The sequence below is a fragment of the Euleptes europaea genome, unplaced genomic scaffold, assembly GCF_029931775.1.
Source record: "Euleptes europaea isolate rEulEur1 unplaced genomic scaffold, rEulEur1.hap1 scaffold_85, whole genome shotgun sequence".
NCBI classification, from domain to species: domain Eukaryota; kingdom Metazoa; phylum Chordata; class Lepidosauria; order Squamata; family Sphaerodactylidae; genus Euleptes; species Euleptes europaea.
The window spans coordinates 1-22,230 of NW_026612605.1; the positions used below are offsets into that span (position 1 = coordinate 1).

At 39.8% G+C, this 22,230-nt stretch overlaps 1 protein-coding gene across 1 annotated transcript in view; it reads left to right on the plus strand.

The window, feature by feature from the left end:
- Positions 1–757: 757 nt before the first annotated feature.
- Positions 758–22,230, plus strand: part of LOC130493176 (proton myo-inositol cotransporter-like) — a gene marked incomplete at its 5' end in the record, with an annotated part of 51,258 nt that continues 29,785 nt past the window's right edge. The window contains 2 exons of the mRNA XM_056866879.1: positions 758–899; positions 21,465–21,590. Of these exons, the coding sequence (XP_056722857.1) occupies positions 758–899; positions 21,465–21,590 (268 nt within the window). The remainder of the gene's footprint in view (positions 900–21,464; positions 21,591–22,230) is intronic.

Consider the following 22,230-nt stretch of genomic DNA (forward strand, 5'->3'; position numbering starts at 1 on the left):
GGAAGTGCCTAAAAGTACCAAGGGCCAGAGATTCATACTCCTTAAGGAGGGGTGAAGATAAAAGTTGGTTCTGCCTGGCTTCTGAAGTATGTCTTTGTTACCTTGATTCCAGCTATACTATTTGCCATGTGTTCCTCACATGAACTTGCTGTAGGATTTTTAAATATAATTTAAATATAGTTTAAAAATCTGTGGGTTGGATTTTCTGTCACCCTTTTGCTAAGTGAGAAGTTTTGCTCCATAGGAAAAGAGTCTTCACTTGCAGTTAGATCCTATGCATACAATTTTTCATTGTCTTAATTCTCTGAAGTTATGAAAGCAATTACTTTGTCAGATACAGAGTTTGTATACTCTTATCCCAATCACTTTTACTTAAATGCTGTTCCTTGATTCATCTAATCATGAAAAGGTGTGTCCCAGTTAATGGTCCAGATTTTGTGAGGGACTTTGACAGTAGTCTCCCATTCACCCATGCCTGTACACAGAAACATTTCCTGGAACAGTGTGAAGAAATTGCTTTGTTTTATTTCACTTTGTTTAAGTAACTTTTTATAACCATAAAGTTTTCGAGGTAGTGGTCCTGTCCAAAACTGCCCGAGAACTGGCCCATGGTGTGGTTGTTAAGGATTTAGCTGCCTATGAGAGAGCCATTATTGCTTTGGTCATAGTCAGGTCAACTAAGCTAACTTGCATGGGATAATTTTTCTACTAGAGAAACACTTTTTGCATTGTTCAAATTCTGTTTGATTGATTAAAGTCCCTTGTTTCTCTATTGCAGGCACCACCATTGCACTTCTTGTTCTAGCTTTGGGATTTTTGCTGTCAGCTCAGGTTTCACCACAAGTCACTCTTAATCCTGAAGGCCCTTCAGGACAGAACTCTAGCTGCACAAAATACAGGTGAGCGGCCATGATTTTCTCTTGAAAACTTCTTATTTTCCTCTGATTCTTCTAGGCCTGCGTACAGTAAACTTAGTCAAGTCCTTCTGGCCATTGCTGACTAGTTTTGTTTCAAGTTTGAACAGAGGAGACGCAGTTGGGATCATACTATTTTTAAGCAACAACTCTGGTCAACTGTACCTAGTACACATTAGAGATGTGCTGAAGATGGGTGGTAGTGGTATGCCAAATGCGTATATCATATGAAGCAACTAGGGCCAGAATAAGCTGAGTTGCTGTGGGTTTTGTGCTTGACCAGACTGGCTCTATAAATACTACCAGTATCTGAGCTAGTCAGTTTAACAACTATTCCTTCTATCTCTGTCATCTGCAGTTCATGGAAAGCCAGTAATTGTTGGTCTAGACCAGGGGTTATAAGGGCCGGATATGACATGAATGACAATTGGTGGGGCCAGGCCATGCCCCGCCAGCTCAGATTGAGAGTTGGGGGGGGGGGAAGTGGCTGCCTTGGCTGGCTCGCGGACCAGATGAGAGCTCTTAAGGGGCCAGATCCAGCCCTTGGGCCTGATGTTTGACATCCCTGGTCTAGATTTTAAAATATGAACTCAAATAATGTCATTATTGGTTGGATCCAGACTACATTGGCAGTTTTCACCTATTTCCCCCTTTGCGCTGCAGCTTCCCCTCATGTAAGTCCTTAGGGTTCCCTATCCCTGTGCCATGCAAAATAGTCTATCATGCCACCTTTTGGCATAAGTGTTGCAGTTGCCTGCCCCCTAGTATATTACCTTTGTGAGTATTAAACATATTTTGGGGTCATTCTCTAAGAGATACAGTGTAAAATGGACATTTTGTCACAAGTCTTGGTCAAGATCTAATTATTCCTCTCAAGGGGTCTACTGTGTATAAAGAAATATTACAGGATATACTTAATCAGTCATATTTTCAGGTGGGTAGCTATGTTAGTCTCCAGTACAACAGCAAGATTTGAGTCCAGTAGCACCTTAAATACCAACTAGATTTCCTGGGTATAAGCTTTTGAGAGGAGGGAGCTTTGACTCTCAAAAGCGTATACCCTGGAAATCTAGTTGGTCTTTAAGATGCTACTGGACTCAGATCTTGCTGTTTGGCCAATCATATTATTATAAACTGTAAAGATTCCTTCAACATACCCAAAGTTTGTGAATAATCCCAGTTATTGGTCTAATGGAAACACACAGGGCCTATGTCTGGAATGGCTTTGGCTAGAGTCTGGGAAATGATGTTCATGCACAAGGTTACTGTATGTCTTGACCTCAGAAGCTGAGACTGATGTAAGGTCAGTAAATTAAGAGAATTCAGTAAAAACATACCTAAACTGGTACCTATGTCCCATCTCTTGTCCCATAGATATTCTTGGAATCTTTCCTGTTCTATTCTAACCCACATTTTGCCAGTATGAAAGCAAAAAGAAAAATCAGTATCCATTTTAAATGTCTGTACCACCATAACCATTTTAAATGTCTGTACCACCATAACCACCATAACAGTAGACACTTTCCGGGAGGAATGAACTCTGCATGGCTACTATCTCAGTAAAACAGATTGGTTAAAGGTCTCATTCTTATGTAAGAACTTAAAAAGTGAAGTCTTAAAAGTCATTGGAAAATAAAACATTGTAGGGTTCTTGGTGAGTTCAGTTTGTGGCTACTCCAGAGTGCTGGTGGAGGGGGCCACTAATATTATTACACCTGTAAAGCTGGGATCTTGCAAAGCAATTCCGCTTGACTGCGCCTATCAAATATATAATTACTCAAAATATAGTAATGGCATATCAGAATAGTAACATACATTTCTCTATACATATGAACTATCAGAGAAAAGTAATACCACAGATACTGCCTCTTTATAAACAAGTTTCCATATTTGTCTGGGCGACTCAGTGAAGTTTCTCCAAAGTAGTTCAGTGTGACTTTCTCATTTCTGTGCTGATTGTGTGTTGATTGACTACATCTCCTTTCACCAGTACATGATTTCATCTCCATTACAGAGCAAGATTGAAAACAGGAGCAAAGCTAGATGATAACAGTGGAATTGCTTTCAGAGCTTACAAAAGCAATTTAAGTGCACATACATCTTTCTTCAAAGTGTAGGGTATTTGAGGGGCAAATAGCACACAATGGGAAAGTTCTGTTGAAATTCAGAAGAAATTAATATAGGACCTCTTTAAATATTATGAACATCAATTATGGTATATATCAGTGGAGAAACGACGTTAGCATATTGGCAGTAATTGAAATCATGACAACTTGTATATGCTTTCAGCACACCTTTTCTAATCACAAATGTTGTTGGGGGAAAAAGCAGAAACAGTTCATATCAGGTTGGCAACTCTCCACTGGATGGGATTAAGAGTACCCCATACCAGTACTATAATATGATTGTAATGGTATTCTACTACTGAGTTTAAAAGGTCTGTAGACACTAATAGAGCTGTTAAAAATACTTTGTTGGATTGTGTGTAATATTTATGCTGGTGTGCTGTCCAGCCTTAAGGTGCTACTCCTGGCATCCCACCTGCAGAGGTGAGAAGATCAGAGACTTGGGGGGCGGGGGTTTCCCAGTGGTGGTGCCCTGCTTGTAGGATGTCCTTCCCCTTGAAACTCACTTGATGCCTACATTACTGGCTTTTAGGCACTCAGCCAAAACATTTGTTCACCCAAGCTTTTTAAAATAATAATAATAATAATTTTTTATTTTTTATTAATTTGACACGTTAACATATAAAACAATTTCCAATACTAACAATACTAAAAAAAAACATTTAAAATTTCTAAATTAACCATAAATTGACTCCCCCCTCTCCCTGTTCCGTCCAAAAATAAACTGTATAAACTTTTGCTAACGGGGCTAATCCCTTTACTATTTTAATTGACATACTCTTATCCTATCTAACATCTTTAAATCAATGCTTAACCTAAAGTTAATAAAAGGTATAAGTAAGGGATTTCAAAAACCATTCTCAAAATGGTCCTATTGATAACAATTAAAGTTTTCAATAAAACTAAGAACAAATAGGAACCAATAAAAAGTATTTGTATATCGTCAAGAAAAAACTAAAGAAATTATTAACTTCCCCTACACCTCCCTCCTCATTAAAAAATTAATTGCTTTGTTAAATTTTCCATTTCACCCTAGCTTTTCGTTTCAGTAAATCATAATCATATATAATGCCGATTCCATTAAGGTCAATCGTTTTAAGCAGTTCATTTTGATCATGTCCACAAAAGGAATCAAACTTTTATAAATTCAAACATACTTCTGATACATCTATATCAAATGTTGTTATATTTCCGTTTAAACCAGTCCTTTTAATCAGTTCCTTTTAATCATATCAGCAAGAAAGACCAAACTCTTTTAAATTAGTCCCTTTGCCCGGAATTTCCAGCATCTCTTTCTTTTCTCCATTAGCAGTAAGCATCGGAAGTTATCCTTGGAGGTTGTTAATAAAGTCCCTTCTGCAAATAGATGTTCTTCATAGTAAATCCACTTTGCAGTTTGTTCCATCCCAACTTCAAAAAAGAGAATCCTTTCAACTCCAGTTTTCTTGTTCTTTAAATCCTCCAAGCAAACATTGAAAAGTTCATCATGCAGGTTGAAGAAACATAGATCAAAGCCACCCATATTCAAATCTCCTGTTGTTAGCTGGATTGTTGCACGTTGCTTGTTGAAATTTCCCAATTCCTCTACAGAGATCTTCTGTTCTTCATGTATCTTGTCATGTAGAGGCACCAGGTCTTTAAGGTCTTCCTCGTTCATTATTTGAGTAGTTGACTGGGTAAAGGTGTTCATCATATTCATCATCCGTTCCATCTGTTTTATCATCTGCTCCTGTTGTTTTAACAGCTGTTTATGCTGTCTTACTGATGTCTCACTTTGCTGAGCAAACAAATCTTGAAATATTTTTTCCATAATTGCTTGCGAGGGTTCAACAGGTTAAGGATGTTTTTGATGTTTAATTTCGGCGAATTTGTCAAGTCTTCAAAGGTATTTTTCCAAAATGTGGGTAGATTAGTAGTTCATGCTGAACTTAATCGCTTAAATATTCCCCTAAAAATCCTCAAAGAACAGCGGAAAAACAAGTTTTTAAATTTGAGGTACCATCGAGTTGTTTTAGACACTCTAGGTCGACAAGTACAGGAAGCAGGAAGCCGGCTGGAAACTGTGTAGCTGCGGACCTTCCGTCATCCCCTTTTTGTAGTTTTAGATAGAGAACCTTTTAGTTGGTGCACCAAGGGAATTCACTTCCTGTCCTGCGTGCTTCTGTACTTCTCCCCGTTGCCGGCAGACGTCCTGTAATACGATGTACTGTTTCCTAGAGGTCTTCCGGTACTTCAAAATGGATCTTAAGTGCATGGCTGGAGGACTTTGCCTGCCCAAGAAAGGTAGCATGACCAAGGGGAGGGAGGGTTTTATTTCTCCCTTCCCCTCAAATGTCACGGAATCTGATTGGTACTTACCACGTCTGTCAAAGAGTTTAGTTGTTTAGTCTACCCCCAGATCAACTTGATAGAGTCCTTGCCTCCTTAATTGATGTCTTATCTTAACAGAAACGTTTTTATAGAATGGGGGGGAGAGGTGCGGATTTCCCAGTTGATTCTGCCAATCAGTTCAACCTTCCCGGTAAGATCAAAAGAATTCTTGTTACTCACTTAGATTTCGGAGGGTGAGGTTTTTCTTCATTGAAATAGTTCATAAGATGGTTATAGGTAATGGAGGTCCAAGCCTAATGCCAAAGAAAATGCTTGCGGCGATGCAATCTCCTCTCAATGCCAGCGGGGACAAACATCCACACCTCCTGGGGGCTTAAAAAAGTTCCCTCGGAGAGTATGGGAGTCACACCGCTTTCTTCGGGCTGCAGAGCAATTCCTGCGTCCCAGTCCACTATTTAGGACCGGGTTGGTGTGTTAAAAGCACACCAATTCAAAGCGTATCTTGGATTCCCTTGGGAGCTCTCCCTAGGGACAACTGCTTGGGACTAGCTCGTTACCAGAAGTCTCTTCACCCAGGCTTTTGACTCAGATTATATCTCCTGTTCTTTTGCCATGTATGTTGTTTCCTTTCATGCTGATTTTATACTGCTGGTCACTTTTTAAAAAATATTGATGCTGGATTTTACAGTTGATGTTTTAGTATATTGAATTATTTCAGTTGCTATTTTTAAATTTTCAATTGTATTGTTTTTGTTTTGTGTTGGCTACCTTGTGAAGATTCTGGAGAGTGCAGGATATACATATTTTAAGCAAATGATTTGAATTGCCATGGAAATAACCTTAAGCAGTTGTATTGATCAGTTAGGTTTCATTCCTTAGCACACTCACTTACCTTGGAGTAAGTCCTGTTGAGCTCAGTAGAATTTACTTATTCATATTAATTTTATTTATAGGGTGGCTTTCTCACAGATTCAAGGCACCAAAATTAAAAATGAGCAATACAATAAATATAAGCAATAAAATTTTCATAGCCATTTAAACTGCAACAGTATTCCCTTTATAAAAATATCCCTCTTGAACAGTTATGTTTTGCACATTTCATGGAATTGTGGTGATACAAGCATTCTTGAACTGACCGGGCAAGCCATTACACCTGGTGGTACCTACAATAGAGAGTGATTGGGTGTGGGTAGCTATTGATCTTTCTTGTTTACAACACGGCACCTTCAGAAGGCCTTGCTCAAATGAGCAATGCTGTTCCATGTTAGGAGAGATGATCCTGCAGGTATGTTTGTCCCATGCCAGGAAGGATTTTATAGGTAATATCAAACACTTTAATTGAACTGACATGAATCAGATTACTTTGAAGCAACAAAATAAATTCAGAAGGTGCTTACTTCATATTAAGCTATAACTTCTGTAGATTGCTTTCTTTTTATAGATGCTACTTCAGTGTTGGTTTTTAGAGCTTTATTGAATTTTGAAACTACCATTATTCCATGAAAAGCAGAACAAGTGATAAAAAATTATTAGAAAAGCAATTAGAAACAATTACCCAGATTCTGTAAATGTCATTCTATATGATCTAAACAAGGATATTAATAAGTTATGAGTGCTGGGAGCTCTCTCAGTAATCCCCCCCCCAACAGAAACTTGCAAAATCTGTCATCTATATTTAAAACTGTTAATTTGATGGGGTCATAATGACTCTTATACTCTGTATTTTTTTTCTTATTCCAGTTAAGGTTCTTACACAGCCACCCATGTTGTATTGTTTTATTCATCACAAGCTGGGTGACAGCTCTTAATACACAGCCTTCCTCCAGCCACCTTCTTTTTAACATGCCATGTGGGCCAAATTAGGGCTTGAACATTGGTTATGCTGACCCCACTCCCCACATCGCATAGCTGGCCAAATGGAGGCAGACTGCAGAAAGCAGTGTGTTATCTACCTGGCAGAGTAAATGCTGGGCAAAATTGCCCAGGGTGTCCTCCTTTCCCCCCTTCCTCCACCCCACCACAAATAATTGGTCCACTTTACGGCTGTGAACTGATCTTTTAAGCTGGCTGACTTTTAGAATCCTGGTTTGTGTTTTTATGGGAGAGTTTCCCATGGCACTCACATTCAGAAGTCACAGCGAATTGGAGCTTTAACAAACTGGGGAGTTGTCAGTTAAGCACAAAAGGAGGAGGGAGGTGGTGGGAGATGCAGAACATGTGAGCATGACAAGAAGTTGTAGTCAAGCTCTGTTGCATTTAATTGCAGACTTTTTTGATCCTTAACAACAGCCCAAGCATGTAGCAGTTAAACCAATATCAAGGGGAGACCTTTAAGCCTATTTCCAAGGAGATTCAGGTGTAGGCCATAAACATGTGTTCCACCAGAGAGACTCCTGACAATTCGCTTACCCCCTAGGGCCGTGTTGGCGAACCTATGGCACGTGTGCTACTTCCGGTTGCCTCTTTTCCCCATTTTTTTTTTCAAATGACATCTTTTTATCCTGCTTGCATGGTTTCTCTGGCCCCTGAAATTCCTTCAAGCTCTGACCATGAGAACTAATGACACCTTTGAAGTAAAAAGAAACTTCTGGATAAATCTCTAGACTTGTATAAGACCAAAGTCTGTTCCATATTTAAAATTCCATTATTAAATTGAATTATTAAATTGTGTGATTGTCTTTCTGTTTAATTTTGGCCAGGAAAGGTATTTAAAGGAGTAAAAATACCCTGTATAAAGCCTGCTTTTTAAACCTGACAATCTGTGTGGGTAAAGCAGAATTTGGATCTCCTGTTATAGCTCTGTAATCCTTCAAAAATAAATTACCATATATGCTGATATAAATAACTCTACTTTGAATATATTTACAACTAGAAAACAAGTAACTGTGTTTTCAGCTACGAGTCATTGCCAGAGATTCTACTGTTCTTTAACTCTTACGATTTTTTATGTAAACATAAAATGTGGATTTGTGTTCATGAAATTATTTTCAGAATTTATTGATGAGCCAAAATAGATAATTCAGAAACTGTATTCTAGTTAGTATAGCTCTGATGCAGATCTTTGATGGAGTAGCATCTCTTAGCAGGTCCTTGTCCAGACAAACTTCTAATGCTGGCTGTGTACAAGTTCATGTGAGGTAATGAAGCCAGTCCGGTGCATCCAGCATGCATCCTTTGTGATGTTCACCAAGGACTGAGTCATCCTCACAACATTAAACTTGTAGACTTCATCATAACAGTACCCATTGCTGACTAAAATAAAGGCACTGATGCTTGGTAGTATTATGAACACATGAAACTGCCTTATACTGAATCAGACCCTTGATCCATCAGAGTCAGTATTGTCTACTCAGACCAGCAGCGGCTCTCCAGGGTCTCAGGCAGGGGTCTTTCACATCACCTCCTTGCCTAGTCCCTTTAACTAGAGATGTCGGGGACCGAACCTGGGACCTTATGCATGCCAAGCAGATGCTCTACCACTGAGCCATGGTCCCCTCTGTAATCAGTATTGTATCAGTAATGTTAAAAAGAAGAAGAGTTGGCTTTTATATGCCAATTTCTCTACCGCTTAAGGGAGTATCAAACCATCTTACAATCACATTCCCTTCCCCACCCCACAACAGACACCCTGTGAGGTAGGTAGGGCTGAGAGAGCTCTAAGAGAGCTGTGACTAGCCCAAGGTCACCCAGCCGGCTTCATGTGTATACAAGTGAGGAAACCAACCCTGTTAACCAGATTAGCGTCTTCTGCTCATGTGGAGGAGTGGGTAATCAAATCCAGTTCTCCAGATTAAAGTCCACCACTCCAAACCACTGCTGTTAACCACTACACCATGCTGGCTCTTCAGCTAAATAGATGGGAAAATATTAATTATTATGTATTGAGCAATGGAGTAGTATTTGTATATGGTGTTTGTAGTGAAATGTTAAATATGAAGGGATGTATTTCAATAAATATTTAAAGCCCTGTATTTAAATAATGTATAAACAAGTATTTATATTTACCTGCATTCCTGTCAGTGTTTTAGAACTCTTTCACTTGTGCAATTTCCTCTGATCTCTCCATCCATCTGGGCCGTTTTAAGCCATAGGATTATCTTTACCATTGACTTGCATGACTTCTGCTATCACAGAAGGCCAAGGCATTCATATGTCCAGCAGCTGCATTTTAAGTAGCTTGCAGAATTGAAATTACATAGTCCACTAGCAATTTTTTATTTAACTTAAGTATTGCCTAGAGGAAATGCTATTAGCTTTCAAATGAAACTTTACTGGTGATTTTAGCTGGTACAGTTAGGGTTTGCACTAAGTAAAATACTCTAAAGAAGGCATTGCTGGCTAATTCAGTTTCATACTTTAGATCAGGGCTTCCTAAACTTTTTCCAATCATGACCCCTTTTCACCTGAGAAAGTTTTACGTGACCCTGGGTATATAGGTATATAAAATAGGTATACAAATCAAAAATTTACTGATAATAAATCATAAAGAAATTTATTTTAAAACAATTCTTTGCTATACATACAATTTTACCATTTACTGTTTCCAAATTTTTCGTGACCCCCACATTCAGTTACACGACCCCATATGGGGTTACAACCCACAGTTTAAGAAGCTTTACTTTAGATCAGACTGACCTTTGTTTTTTTTGAGTGGGTTACTGTATTTTTTTGTTCTGTGGGCCACTGGATAATACAGTGCAAGTCTGCATATTCAGGCAATCTTAACCGTTAAAACCCAAGATTCACTTAGTTCACATCTTTGGAAGAATCTCAGCAATATCTAGGTGATGGTCCAGTGGTCCACTGTCTATTTGTTGTTGCTTTCAAGATAGGGTTGTCAGGCTGAGCCTGGCAACTGGTGGAGGGCTTGGGGGCAGAACATGGGCAGTGTGTTTAACGTTGGCTGTGTCCCTGTGCCACTTCTGGGGAAAACCCAGGAGTGGCATAGGGTAGTTAGAGTTTCCAGCGATTCCTAGAGCTACCCAATGTCACTTCCAGATTCTTCCCAGAAGTAACCTAGGGATGCAGACTACCTCACCTTTAAAAAAAAAAAAAATCTCCCCACCACATCTTCAAGCAGCAGCGGTCAAAGGAACCTAGAGGTTGGGAATCCCCCGCCCCAACTGAAGGTCTGGCAAGCCTGTCCCAAGAATAAACTGTATCTTTATTGGAGTGATTTTAAAAGTGATTACTCATTCCAATTTCTGTCCTTTAGAACATAATTTATATTTTGTTCAAATATTGAAGGGAAGTGTAACTGAAAAATTAGAATGGTAATTTCCATGCAAAATTCAGAAGAGCTGAATCCTACAGTGAAGTGCAGATGCATGTTCAGATCACTTTTTTTGAGCTCTAATCAAAATGTAATTAAAATTCTATTGCAAGCTCATGCTGTAGAGCTGAAGGATGACCTTATAATAAATCCTGAAATTGGCTAACTAATCAAAGCTGTTCTCAGGTGCTCGTATTTAACCTTTCTTCAGCATGTTCCTCTCTCTATCCAATGTCCTAATTTAATTTAAAAACCAGAGGGTAAATGGATATATTTCAGTATAAAAGTCCAATCGTCTGTCATTTTGGTAATACAACGTATAAGGCAAGAGATTTTATTTTTGTGCTTGGAATGTTATGTTTATAAAAGGATTAAAAATCAATGGTTTGTCTTAGATCACACAAAAGAATAGGTGATGAGGTACTAAAGGTGTGCCTGGTTCAAGTCTCCAAATTGCCATAGTGTTTGCAGTGGGTTCTAGAGAGAGGAGAAAGGTGATGAAGGGTCTTTCGCCAGCAGGTGAAGACTATTTTGTTTCGTGGTTACTGGCCCTCCTAGTGTTTTTATGTGTTTTAATTGAATTATACTATGAGTTTTAACTGTATCTTTAATTGCTTGAATGTTTTAATGTTTTTTTACGTTTGCTGCCTTGTAGACCCTGATAGGGTAGAAAGGTAGCATAAAAATCTTTTAAATAAAATAAACTAGGTTCTAACCAAAAGGATAGGATGTGATGGCAACAAAGTAGAGCCATGTTGGTTAGGCAGTACTTAGTAGGCTGATATACTCTTCCTGTGTGGAAACTTGAGCTTGCACATGAGAAGTAGTGTATCTAAGCATTTCCAGTCCACCCCCCCCCCCCACACACACTGCTATATTCTGGAATTCTGTGAAAGCTTTCTAGCATGCTATTCGTCCCCCATCAATCACATGTATTGTTCCTGTGTATAAAAGAGAATGCAAGTGACAGTAGTAAAGACGTGGTAGTGTAGTCTTCTGATGAGTCCTATTGATATACGATAATCTCTCTCTCTTTGTCTCATTATTTCACTGACAAGAATTTTAGCAATGTCCTTTCAGTCCGTTTTATCAGCTTGCATGGCGTATGGTTTTGAAACAGGTTCTGTTCTTCTGTTTATATTCTATACTTTTTAACCAGTGCAAGCTCTCAGGTGGCTTACAAGCCACAGATGTATACAATAAGCTTACAAATATACATTCAAAAATCAATGAATAATATCATCTTCAACTACCATGCAAATTCGCTGAAATTCCTGGGTATTCACCTAGTGAAGGAAGCTTAACAAATTCAGTACCAGGTGGGTAAATGAGGGGAGGAAATTCCATAATCTGGGTGCCAGGCCCAGTGTCTTGTTACTGGTCATCTCATCTCAGCTAGTGGAAGAAAACAGATCTTAATTGATAGGCAGATGTGGTACCATCTGGGTTCTCTTTAAGATGCCAGGCTAAAACATTCTCCCCCACCCCCTGGGCTTTTAGCTAGGCATTGGTCATTCAAATTGTTTTACAGTCTGCTCTAGCCTGTTTTATGAGATTCTTTCTAAGCTGTGTTTACCATCTAGCTTAATTTTTACTGCTAGTTTTTAGTGCTGTATTAATAGTTTGTTCATTTTTAACTAATTGTGACTGTTGGTGTTTATCATGTTTTATTTTCAAGCTGCTTAGAACAGATTTCCAAGATAATACAAAAATCTACAACCAACAAGTTAAAATCCATATGATACAACATATACATATGAATGGTATACTGTCCATAGCTTTTTTATTCCTGTATGCAATGAACAATTAACCACCTTTCAACAAATTTATCTACAAGCATTTTTGTCTGCAATAATACATTAATTTCATTAATAAAGCAATTTCTATAGTTGATTAAGCCACACTGTAAAAACTGGTATTTCTACTTCTGTTTGGCAGTGATAGACATTCTAGCTACAGTTAATAAAGTCACAAGGTTCTAAAACTGTTTGTTCTACTATGCCCCTTGGACAGTATAACAGAATTGTTTTTGGGTCATATGAAATTTCATAACCCAAAATTCCTCTGACAACTTTAACTACATGAGATTGAAGTGAATGAATTTTTGGAAAGGTCCAGAAAACATACAATATGCTTTTAGAGGAAGCTTAACTCTGCCAGCAGATATCCAGTAGATTTTAAGTATATATATGAGACACTTTGTGGGTGTAAAATGGCAAGAAAGATATAACTTTTTAAAAATACCTCTTTAAACTAGTGGAAATTATTCTTGACAAAGAATGAGATAATATCCAAGTCAGAACTTATAATTATATTATTGGTTCTACTTTATAACATATGCCAATTTGTTTTTTCCAAATCTGATAACGTATAAATAACAGAAATTACAACTTTGGACCACCTCTCAGAATCATTTCACAAGTTGTTTTTTATCCTAAGGGTACCATGATTTTCCAATAAGTAATTTTAAATAGTTCTTCTTTGAAAATATTGGAAAAGTAGAGGGGTTTCATTGTTGTTTTTACTAACTAGATTTACCAGTGGAAAAATCCTGGCTATTCTCTAAAAAACACTTCTATTGAATCCAAAGTGTGTTTTCTCCACAATTTAAAATCTGCAATAAATATTATATTTGAGTTTTTAAGTGGGAGTGCAAACATCACTGCTGAGTTCCCTTAAAGTATATACCCTAGATACTGCTGTGCCAAAAATTCTGTTCCCTCGTACTTATCAGTCATGACTAATTTGTTGCAGCCAGGTATGATACCTACCACATGCTTTCTTTCTTAATTCCAAAAATATACAAGAATACTTTGTGCTACAAGTTACTGTTCCTCAAGGTACACTGTTCTGGTTCCTAAAGTGCCTTTTCAGTAGCAGAAGTTTCCCAAGGCTCTTTTACTTCAGCTTTGCACATCACAGTTGGATGCCTGGGAGTTATCCCTGGAAGTGATTGACTGTGCAGCCCACTGTGCAGATTCTAGGCAAGAAAAGGATGTGAGCTGAATCACCCCGCTGCATGTGTTCTGCAAGAACGGACTGTTGAGCCCGACATGCTCTTAACAACTGAAACACCACCACCCCGCTTTCTGTGTTTACTTTTACAGTTTATCTTGCTACAAATGCTCATTTGTTGTAATGTACAGTAACATTTTGAAACAGTGGCAATAGTACGCACAGCCAAAGAATTCACTGCAAGAAGCTGCTTGTAACTCAGCCTTTTGCAAGGGGACTTGTCTCTCTGTTGTCATAAGACATTCCTCTTTTTATAAACACTCGGTACACCAAGGAATACACGATGTTCTGAGTTTCAATCATTTCTGCTGTTCTTGAAGTTCAATTGTAAATTACTTTTGAAAGGGCTGAAGTATTTTGCGAGTTTTTCTTTGGTAGACTGATCATAATTCTTAGAAGCATGATGAAATCCTAGTGGTTTATGGTAATTTCCACAAAAGGGAAAAAATGGATAATAATGAGCTGGAGGTTGGTTATGTGAAATCCCTTATCTTAGTTTGTGTGGAGTTTTTCCCCAGTTCAGAAATAGCTGCTTTGGATAGCAGAATGTTCAACTCTGTCACTGTTCTTTTACTTTTTTTACTGTAAATATCTGCCAAAGTCTGCCTTAATCACCCACTTCTTGACTTCCTTACACAATATAAAATTGTACAGATGGCTTGCAGTAGGTGAAGGAAAGGAAGAATGCCAGTAGTAAAAATCACTTCAAAGCCTTACTGGCTATGATGGTCTGAGGGCACGCCCCTAGCTAAATCTTAGTTTGATCTGTTTCTGTGACACACAAACTTTTCTGTGTGCTGTTTTGTACTAGATTACATAAAAGATTTTGATGCGCTGTGATGACAGACTTGGTTTTGCACCCTGAGCAGCATGTTCCAAGGGCTTGAAGGGCATATTTTGAATATGAACTTGTGTGTTGTTGTTTTTTAAGTATAAAAGCTTTTGGGTCAAACCCTATGACAGACATTACTGTTATGGTTTTAGCGTTAGGTTTTCAAGTGAGTTTTTAATCTTAAATCCGAATAGCGAAGTCGGCCAGATCTTTGGGTGATGGGAGCTGTGAATGGGCAAAACAGATCTTTCTACAAACTTGAAAAGGGCCCTAGGTTTGCAGGAAAATGTGAAATCTTACCCCCCCCCAAAAAAAAACCACATTGGGTTTTTTTTAAAAAATCCAAAAATGATAAAAGGAGCACCTGTAGCTTTAAGCAATGGATTCCCTCAGTGGCTGTTGCTAGGCAACCACTGCGTTCCAAGTCTTGGTTCTGTTAGTAAAAGCAAAGAGGAGGGGGCAAGGCCCTTTCCAGGCCTATTTTGAGGGAGGGGTACCCTGGGGCCAGGCCTGACAAGGGTTTAGGGTTGCAGTTCTGGGTTGGGCAATACCTGGAGATTTTTTTTTGGGGGGGGGGAGCCTGGACAGGGTGGGGTTTGGGGGGGAGGGACCTCAGGAGTGTATAATGCTGTAGAGCTCACCCTCCAAAGCAGCCATTTGCTCCAGGGGAACTCTACTAGGGTTGCCAGCTCCAGATTGGGAAATTCCTGGAGATTTTGTGGTGGAGTCTAAGGAGAGCAGGGATTGGGGGTGGAAGAGGCCTCAGTTGAATATAATGCCATAGAGTCTAACCTTAAACCAGTTACTTTCTCCAGGGAGATAGATCTCTATCATCTGGAGTTCAGTAGTAATTCTGCGAGATCTCAAGGTCCCACCTGGAGGTTGGCAATCCTAGGACTGGAAGCAACTGGGTGACTTGATACCACCCAACTTTCATGACTTGATTAGGCCTGGCTGCTCTCTACTGTTCAACAGCAGCCACCCTATGGAAGCCAGGGTAGTGTAGCCCTTAGAGCTTCAGAGTAGGATCTGGGAAACCCAGGTTTGATTTACCACATTACTGTGGAAACTCACTGGTGATTTTGGGCCTATCACATACTTTCAGCCTAACCTTCCTCACAGGGTTGTTGTGTGGATGGAAAGGAGAATAATGTAAATTGCTTTGGTCCCCATTGTGGAGAAAAGTGGTGTATAAATTAAGTAAATAAATAGTAAATATAGCTGAAGATGGGAGGTTGGTGAATGGCTGAGAAGAAGGAGAGAATGGGGAAAAGGGGAGAGGATATGGGGGTTACCAGGAAAGATAGAAGGAGGAAATACTATGGGGAGCAGAATACAAGGGAAAGTGAGGTGCCACCCTACATGTCCTCTGATGCGAGTGGGCCTGGCCTAATATCTGGCACCACACAACTGTGCCATAGTTTTCATAGGAAGAGGCTGCTGGTGGGAGTGAGAAGCTGAAGACAGAGGGGCAGATAAAGGTAGGTTGACTGTTGGGTGGGAAGGAGAGAGGGTTGCAACATCAGGTTAGGAAATACCTGGAGATTTGGGGGTGTAAAGCCTGGGGAGGGTGGGGTTTGAGGAGGGGAGGGACCTCACAGAGGTCATAGACTCCAAAGCAGCCATTTCCTCCAGGGGAACTAGGGTTGCCAACCTCCCAGAGGGATAATTCACAGTGGGTAGCCGTGTTAGTCTGTTTGCAGTAGTCAAAAAGGGCAAGAGTCCAGTAGCACCTTAAAGACTAACAAAAATATTTTCTGGTAGGGTATGAGCTTTCGTGAGCCACAGCTCACTTCTTCAGATACAGCTAGAATGTGAATCCATTGGTCTTTAAGTAGAGGAACAGTATGTAAATGTGAACAGCAGGCTTGATTGGATTAGGTGTGATATGCAAAAGAGTCTGTGATGTCCAGGGGAGAGATGGGTGTGGAGAAATCAGCATTGGTAATGGGCCGTGAATGCAAGGTCTTTATTCAGCCCAGGTAAATGCATTGACTTTAGTTTGAATATCAACTGTAATTCAGCAGTTTCTCTTTCCAATCTCCCTTTAAAATTCCTTTGTAAGAGAACTGCTACTCTTAAATCTGCAACAGAATGTCCTGGAAGGTTGAAATGTTCACCCACTGGTTTTTGAATATTGTGGTTTCTGATGTCAGACTTATGTCCATTTAATCTTTGTCTAAGAGACTGACCTGTTTGTCCAATGTAGATTGTGGAAGGGCATTACTGGCATGTGATGGCATAAATCACATTAGAAGATGAGCAGGAATATGAACCTGAGATAGTATGGCTGACATTGGTGGGTCCAGAGATGGTGTTCCTAGAATCTATATGAGGGCAAAGTTGGCACCTTGGTTTGTTGCAGGCCTTGGTGCCAGAGTCCATGTTCTTGTTAAGTAGTTTATCATCATGGGTGAGAAGTTGTTTTAGGTTAGCCGGCTGTCTGTAAGCAAGAAAGGGACATCCCCCCAGTGCTTCAGCGAGGGAAGTGTCACAATCCAGCATTGGTTGTAGGTCCTTAATAATACGTTGGACTGGTTTTAGTTGGGAGCTATAAGTCACTCACATTTACATACTGTTCCTCTACTTAAAGACCAATGGATTCACATTCTAGCTGTATCTGAAGAAGTGAGCTGTGGCTCACGAAAGCTCATACCCTACCAGAAAATATTTTTGTTAGTCTTTAAGGTGCTACTGGACTCTTGCCCTTTTTGACTCCCAGAGGGAGTTGAAGATCACCCAGAATTATAACTGCTCTCCAGATGGCAGAAATCAGTTCCCCTGGAGAAAATGGCTGCTTTGGAGGGTGGAATGTATGGCATTATACCATGCTGAGGTCGCTTCCCTTCACAAATCTCACCTTCCCAAGGCTCCACCCCCAAATCTCCAGGAATTTTCTAACCTGGAGCTGGCAGCCCTAAGGGGGAACTAATCTCTGTAGTTGGGAGAACTACTAATCCCTGTAGTGATTCCAGGAGATCTCCTGGCTCCACCTGGAGGTTGGCAACCCTATAAGGAGAGAAGGAAGCAGGAAAAAGGGAAAGGCCATGAGGATTTTCAGGAAAAGGAATGAGGAAATAGTAGGGGAGGGGGAAATGAGATTCCTCTCGCAAGTCCTTGGGGGTTCTCACTTGTGTTCGTCTAATTATGTCACAGAGTTTTGCAGTTGAATATGGTATAAAGAAAGCTAACACAAGTTTTGGATGTAAAACAGTCCACAACTTTATTAAGTACAAGGGATCTGCAGCAGGCAAATTAATTCACTATACAACAAATGCAGGGTGGGTGATAACTAAGCAGGGTGTGAAGGAGTCAGGCCTCCTGTATCAGCATTCCTGAACATCTAAGTGAGTCTACCCTGGCTCCAAACAATCTCCAGAACTGCTCTGACTCCTCCTTGCCATGAAGTTACAGGTGTTTGAGGAAAACAAGTCATATTTCCCTAGCCAAGAGATTTTTGGATCAAAGATCATGATTGCCCCAAGGAGTATCTGTCCCAGTTACCTCAGCCAAAGATGCCTTGAAATTCTGGTCTGAGTAATATCCCTTTCACCTTTGAATTAATGCTTTAGGGTGGTCCCCAAAGTACCCAGTGCTTTCAGAATAACTGAATTTCCCATTCTGTAACCACCATTTACGACCAAGGATTTCTACCAATACCATCCAATCCAATTAGGGCCCTAGCGAGTCCCCTCCCTGAACTGCAGTGATGTTGGTGGGGGGGGGGACGATCAAATTCCATAAGATTCATGAGGTAAAATAATCATGCATGGACCCAAAAGGTGACTGGCTCTAGCCCACTCAGTTAGGGAGGAAAGGTGGTTGCTACACAGTGTCTGGGAAAACAGCTAGAGGCAGGGCTATACAGGCTCCTCCAGATTTTCCCTATTGGCCAAAAATGAGGGTTGTTTTCTCCATGGGCCATCTTACGAAGTCTACCCCCACACCCAACCCTTTACAGGGAGGGGCAGGAGTGGAATTCAGTACTGCAAGCTTCAATACTACAACCTACCATAAAGAATAGCTCCTCCCCCTTTTGCAAATACAGACTTCAACAACTTTCTTTAAAATTCAGTGCATTATCATTAGAAAAAAGCTGTTGCTTTCTCCTGTTATATGGCCATGATGTTTATTCTAACAAAAAAGAAACTGGGTACATTCTTCTCCCTGTTGAACTGGGGTGAGTGAGCAGAAAGGGAGGCTGAATCAATTTCTTTAAATAATCTATGTAAACATGTCCATTTTAACAGTGTTGTCTTTAACTGTAACTTGTTTTTAGGAATAACTACTGTTTTTCTAATACAATACAAATTGATAGAAGTTTTGAAATCGCTGGTCCACTTACACATCGATAGCACATTAGAAGACAAACCATAACATTTGAGAGTGTTAGTGTTGCTTGCATTTGGGCCTCCATTGGAAAAAAAAATCAGCACAAGCTGCAAAATGTTTCCTACAACCAAATCTATGTGTGGAACATTTTATTCATCCTAGTTAGGATTAAATCCCAATGTTAGAGGATCTTGTATTTTGCATCTGTAGTAGTTTAGCTCAATAAGCACTTTTTAATCAAACCATATATCATATTTCAGATTATATTGGACATAAATCTTTTCCCATAAAAACTCGAATGAGTCTTTAATGTCAAGATTAAGTATCAGTGCATAAACTAGGGGGAAACATCTTTTTTCCTTTAATTATTGACAATAAAGATCTCCCAAGGTGAGAACTGCAAACTAAATTGAGAACCTAATTCTAGTTGTTGTTGTTGTTTTTTAAAGGATTGTAAGCTCCTTAGAGCAATGTCCTGTCATCTTGGATTCTAGAAAGTACCATTTGTATTAATAGTGTTGGAACAAAAATGGAATTCATTCTTTGAATGCATTTAGAAATGTATTTTTTTAACCAGAGAGATCTCCAGATATACTGTCTAAATTGAATTCAAGGATTTTTAGCACTAAATCTCGAGGAGAGATAGGTGAACTTGTTTCTGAATTTATCAAATTTAGGGACATAATTGGGGAAAGAAAATTACAGATACTAATAAGGTTTTTGGAAGCCGTACTGTTCTCTGGTGACTGGTAAGCATACTTTAACAGAATAGTAATTGTCTTGGATATTTATGAAGGTTACAGTTCATTTACAGCTAAATTAATATCAGTATTTTTTGCCAGTATTTGGTGCAGCCTTTGAGATACTTCTATATAGGTCAATTTAAGCAGGTTATGTATATTGGATTTATATTTCATTTGGAATCTTGTGCATATATAAACAGTTTTCACTGATGACCAAACCTGCCTTAATGACCATTGCTAAAACTTAATGAATCTCTAATGCAATTGTATCTTAATTCTTTCCTGTCTGTAATTGGTAATTGTAGGGATATTTTTATAATCAGTTTTCTCATGGGAAGATTGAAAGAGGAAATATTTACTGCTACTGGATGAGAACGTATCTTTCAAATTGGGATTTTGCCTGCCGTCATCTTGCATGTATGTAAGAGCTGGCCAGCTTTGGGGCAGAAAAATCATTGGCCAGGGCTGATCCTGTTATTAGAATTCATGACTGGAAAGCTATTCTGTGTATGTAAGGATCAGAAGAGAGGTTCAAATCATCTGGTTGTATCGTTGCCACTGTAGAAGGAGTCCAGTCATTTCCTGTCTCATGAAAATTCTTGTGGGATAGCTGTGCTAGTCTGTTGTAGGAAAACAAAACAGGCCAGTGGCACCTTAAAGACTAACAACATTTATTCTGGCATGAGCTTTTATGAGAGAGAGGTCACTTCTTCACATACCTTTGTTCTTGGATCATTTATTTTCAAGAAGGGGCACATCTCCTGAACCATCCAAAGCTGGTAAAATGTCCTGTTGTTCACTTGGCCAGGCAGGCGGCTGAGCTGGAGCTGTCTGCCAATTCAGAATCTAGAGAAAAAGACAGAGAGATCCAGAAGGAGGCATGCAAGGGACTGGAGAACTGGAAACTGTCTCAGCAGGGAGCTGTCCAACTTGATACACAGGTTGTTTTGTGGAAGGTGTTCAACCAGCAGTTATAATTCCTAACTGAGTCTTTATATGGAAAAATGATGATCCCACCCTTTCCTGAAGCCAAAGTAGGATCCCTGGTCCTCCAAAGATCTTGAGAGCCATTCTCTCCTTCTGAGCTGGACAGGAAAGTGGGATGCCTGGTCTACCAGGCAGGTGCTCCACTGCCCAGTCCAGGCTTTGACTCATGGCTCTCTTTCTCCTTTCCTGTGGAGTCCTAGGAGAGATGGGGGGATGATACAAGCAGATTGATGTATTCAGGCAGTTCCTGACCCCCTTGTTCCACCACATCTTGAATGGAACCCTGCTGTGATATAGTGGGCGGGGGATCTCCCCATGGAGATCCAAACACCATGGTGGGGGGACTCCTCTCCCCATTAGGGGTCTTCACATGAAGAGTTTTTCTTCCAACTCACGGCTGGACCAGGATAGATCCTGACATAAAACATGTTTGGGCATCACTCCCCAGGACATTGAAATCCAGCATTGTGTCCCACTGCTGTAACACAACGGCTGCAAACCTTGGTCTTAAGGGATAGAGTAAGTGTGGCAATAGTATGGGGCAACCTGCGTTTGACAATCAAAAGTATTACCATCGTGTCCCCATTAAGTTTCACTTGTTTGCTTTCATCCAGTCCATTTCAGATTCAGAATTTTTACTGCCTCTCCAGAAGCAGAAGAGAGAGCTTGGTAACATCTACATATCAATGCTGCTGTATTCCAAATCTTGGGCAATCTTCCCTAGTAGTTTTATGTAGATGTTAAACTGAGTGAGAGATGAGATGGAATCATGTTGTTCACTGTCAGTCAGATGTCATGGAACTGAAACACAGTCTTCCATCTTCCACCTAAACCTTACCAATTCTTAATTAATGTTTTGCTCCAAAAAGATTGCACTTACACTGCTGTGCTTTTTTTTATTCTTTCTTTCAGCTATTGTAATGGGTGCATGCTGGATCCAATTTGTGGCTTTTGTTACAAGCTAAACAAGTCAAGTGTTGTGGAGTCCTCCTGTGTTCCTGTTAATAAGAAATCTGCAATAGAGGCTGCTTGGGGCAGGTATGTTTCTTTTGCTGTTCCTTAATTTTATCAGAGTGACTCAGTAATTTAAATACTAGTTCCCCATGAGAGCCTATCGTTTATATTAAAAATTATGGCTGTTACATCAGTCTTCAAAATAGCATTTGTCATCATCATCATCATCATAACGTTCACCAGGGGTTTTCAATTGTCAAAAATTCTTTCCTTTGGCTTTTATTTTGCCCCCCCTGCCTCTCTAGGAAAATAAAATAAAAACACTCTTCAGTGGAATCAATTTTGTCTGCCCATTTAAAGGTCACATTACATCTCCCCACCCCCGAACATCAGTGGCAAAGAAAAAAAAACAAGTCTTAATAGCCACTGTGCCAAGACTCAGCCGTGACTTCTGAACAAATGTGGTGGTCATAAAGCTAGTGAAGTGACAGAAGGAGGCACAAGTAATGAGAATTAATAGAGAATGGCAAACGGTACACGCGTATACTTCTAATTCTAGGCCTGTGCTCATGCGAAGTGTTGAGAAAAGCCACCATGCACAGAGGAGGAGTGACTGCACTGGGTCCACCCCCACCTGTGTATATTCATCACACATGAGCATAATGCTGTGTACGTAGAGTTTGTACATGCTGTGTCTACGTGGGGACAACAGCCAGTGCATTTG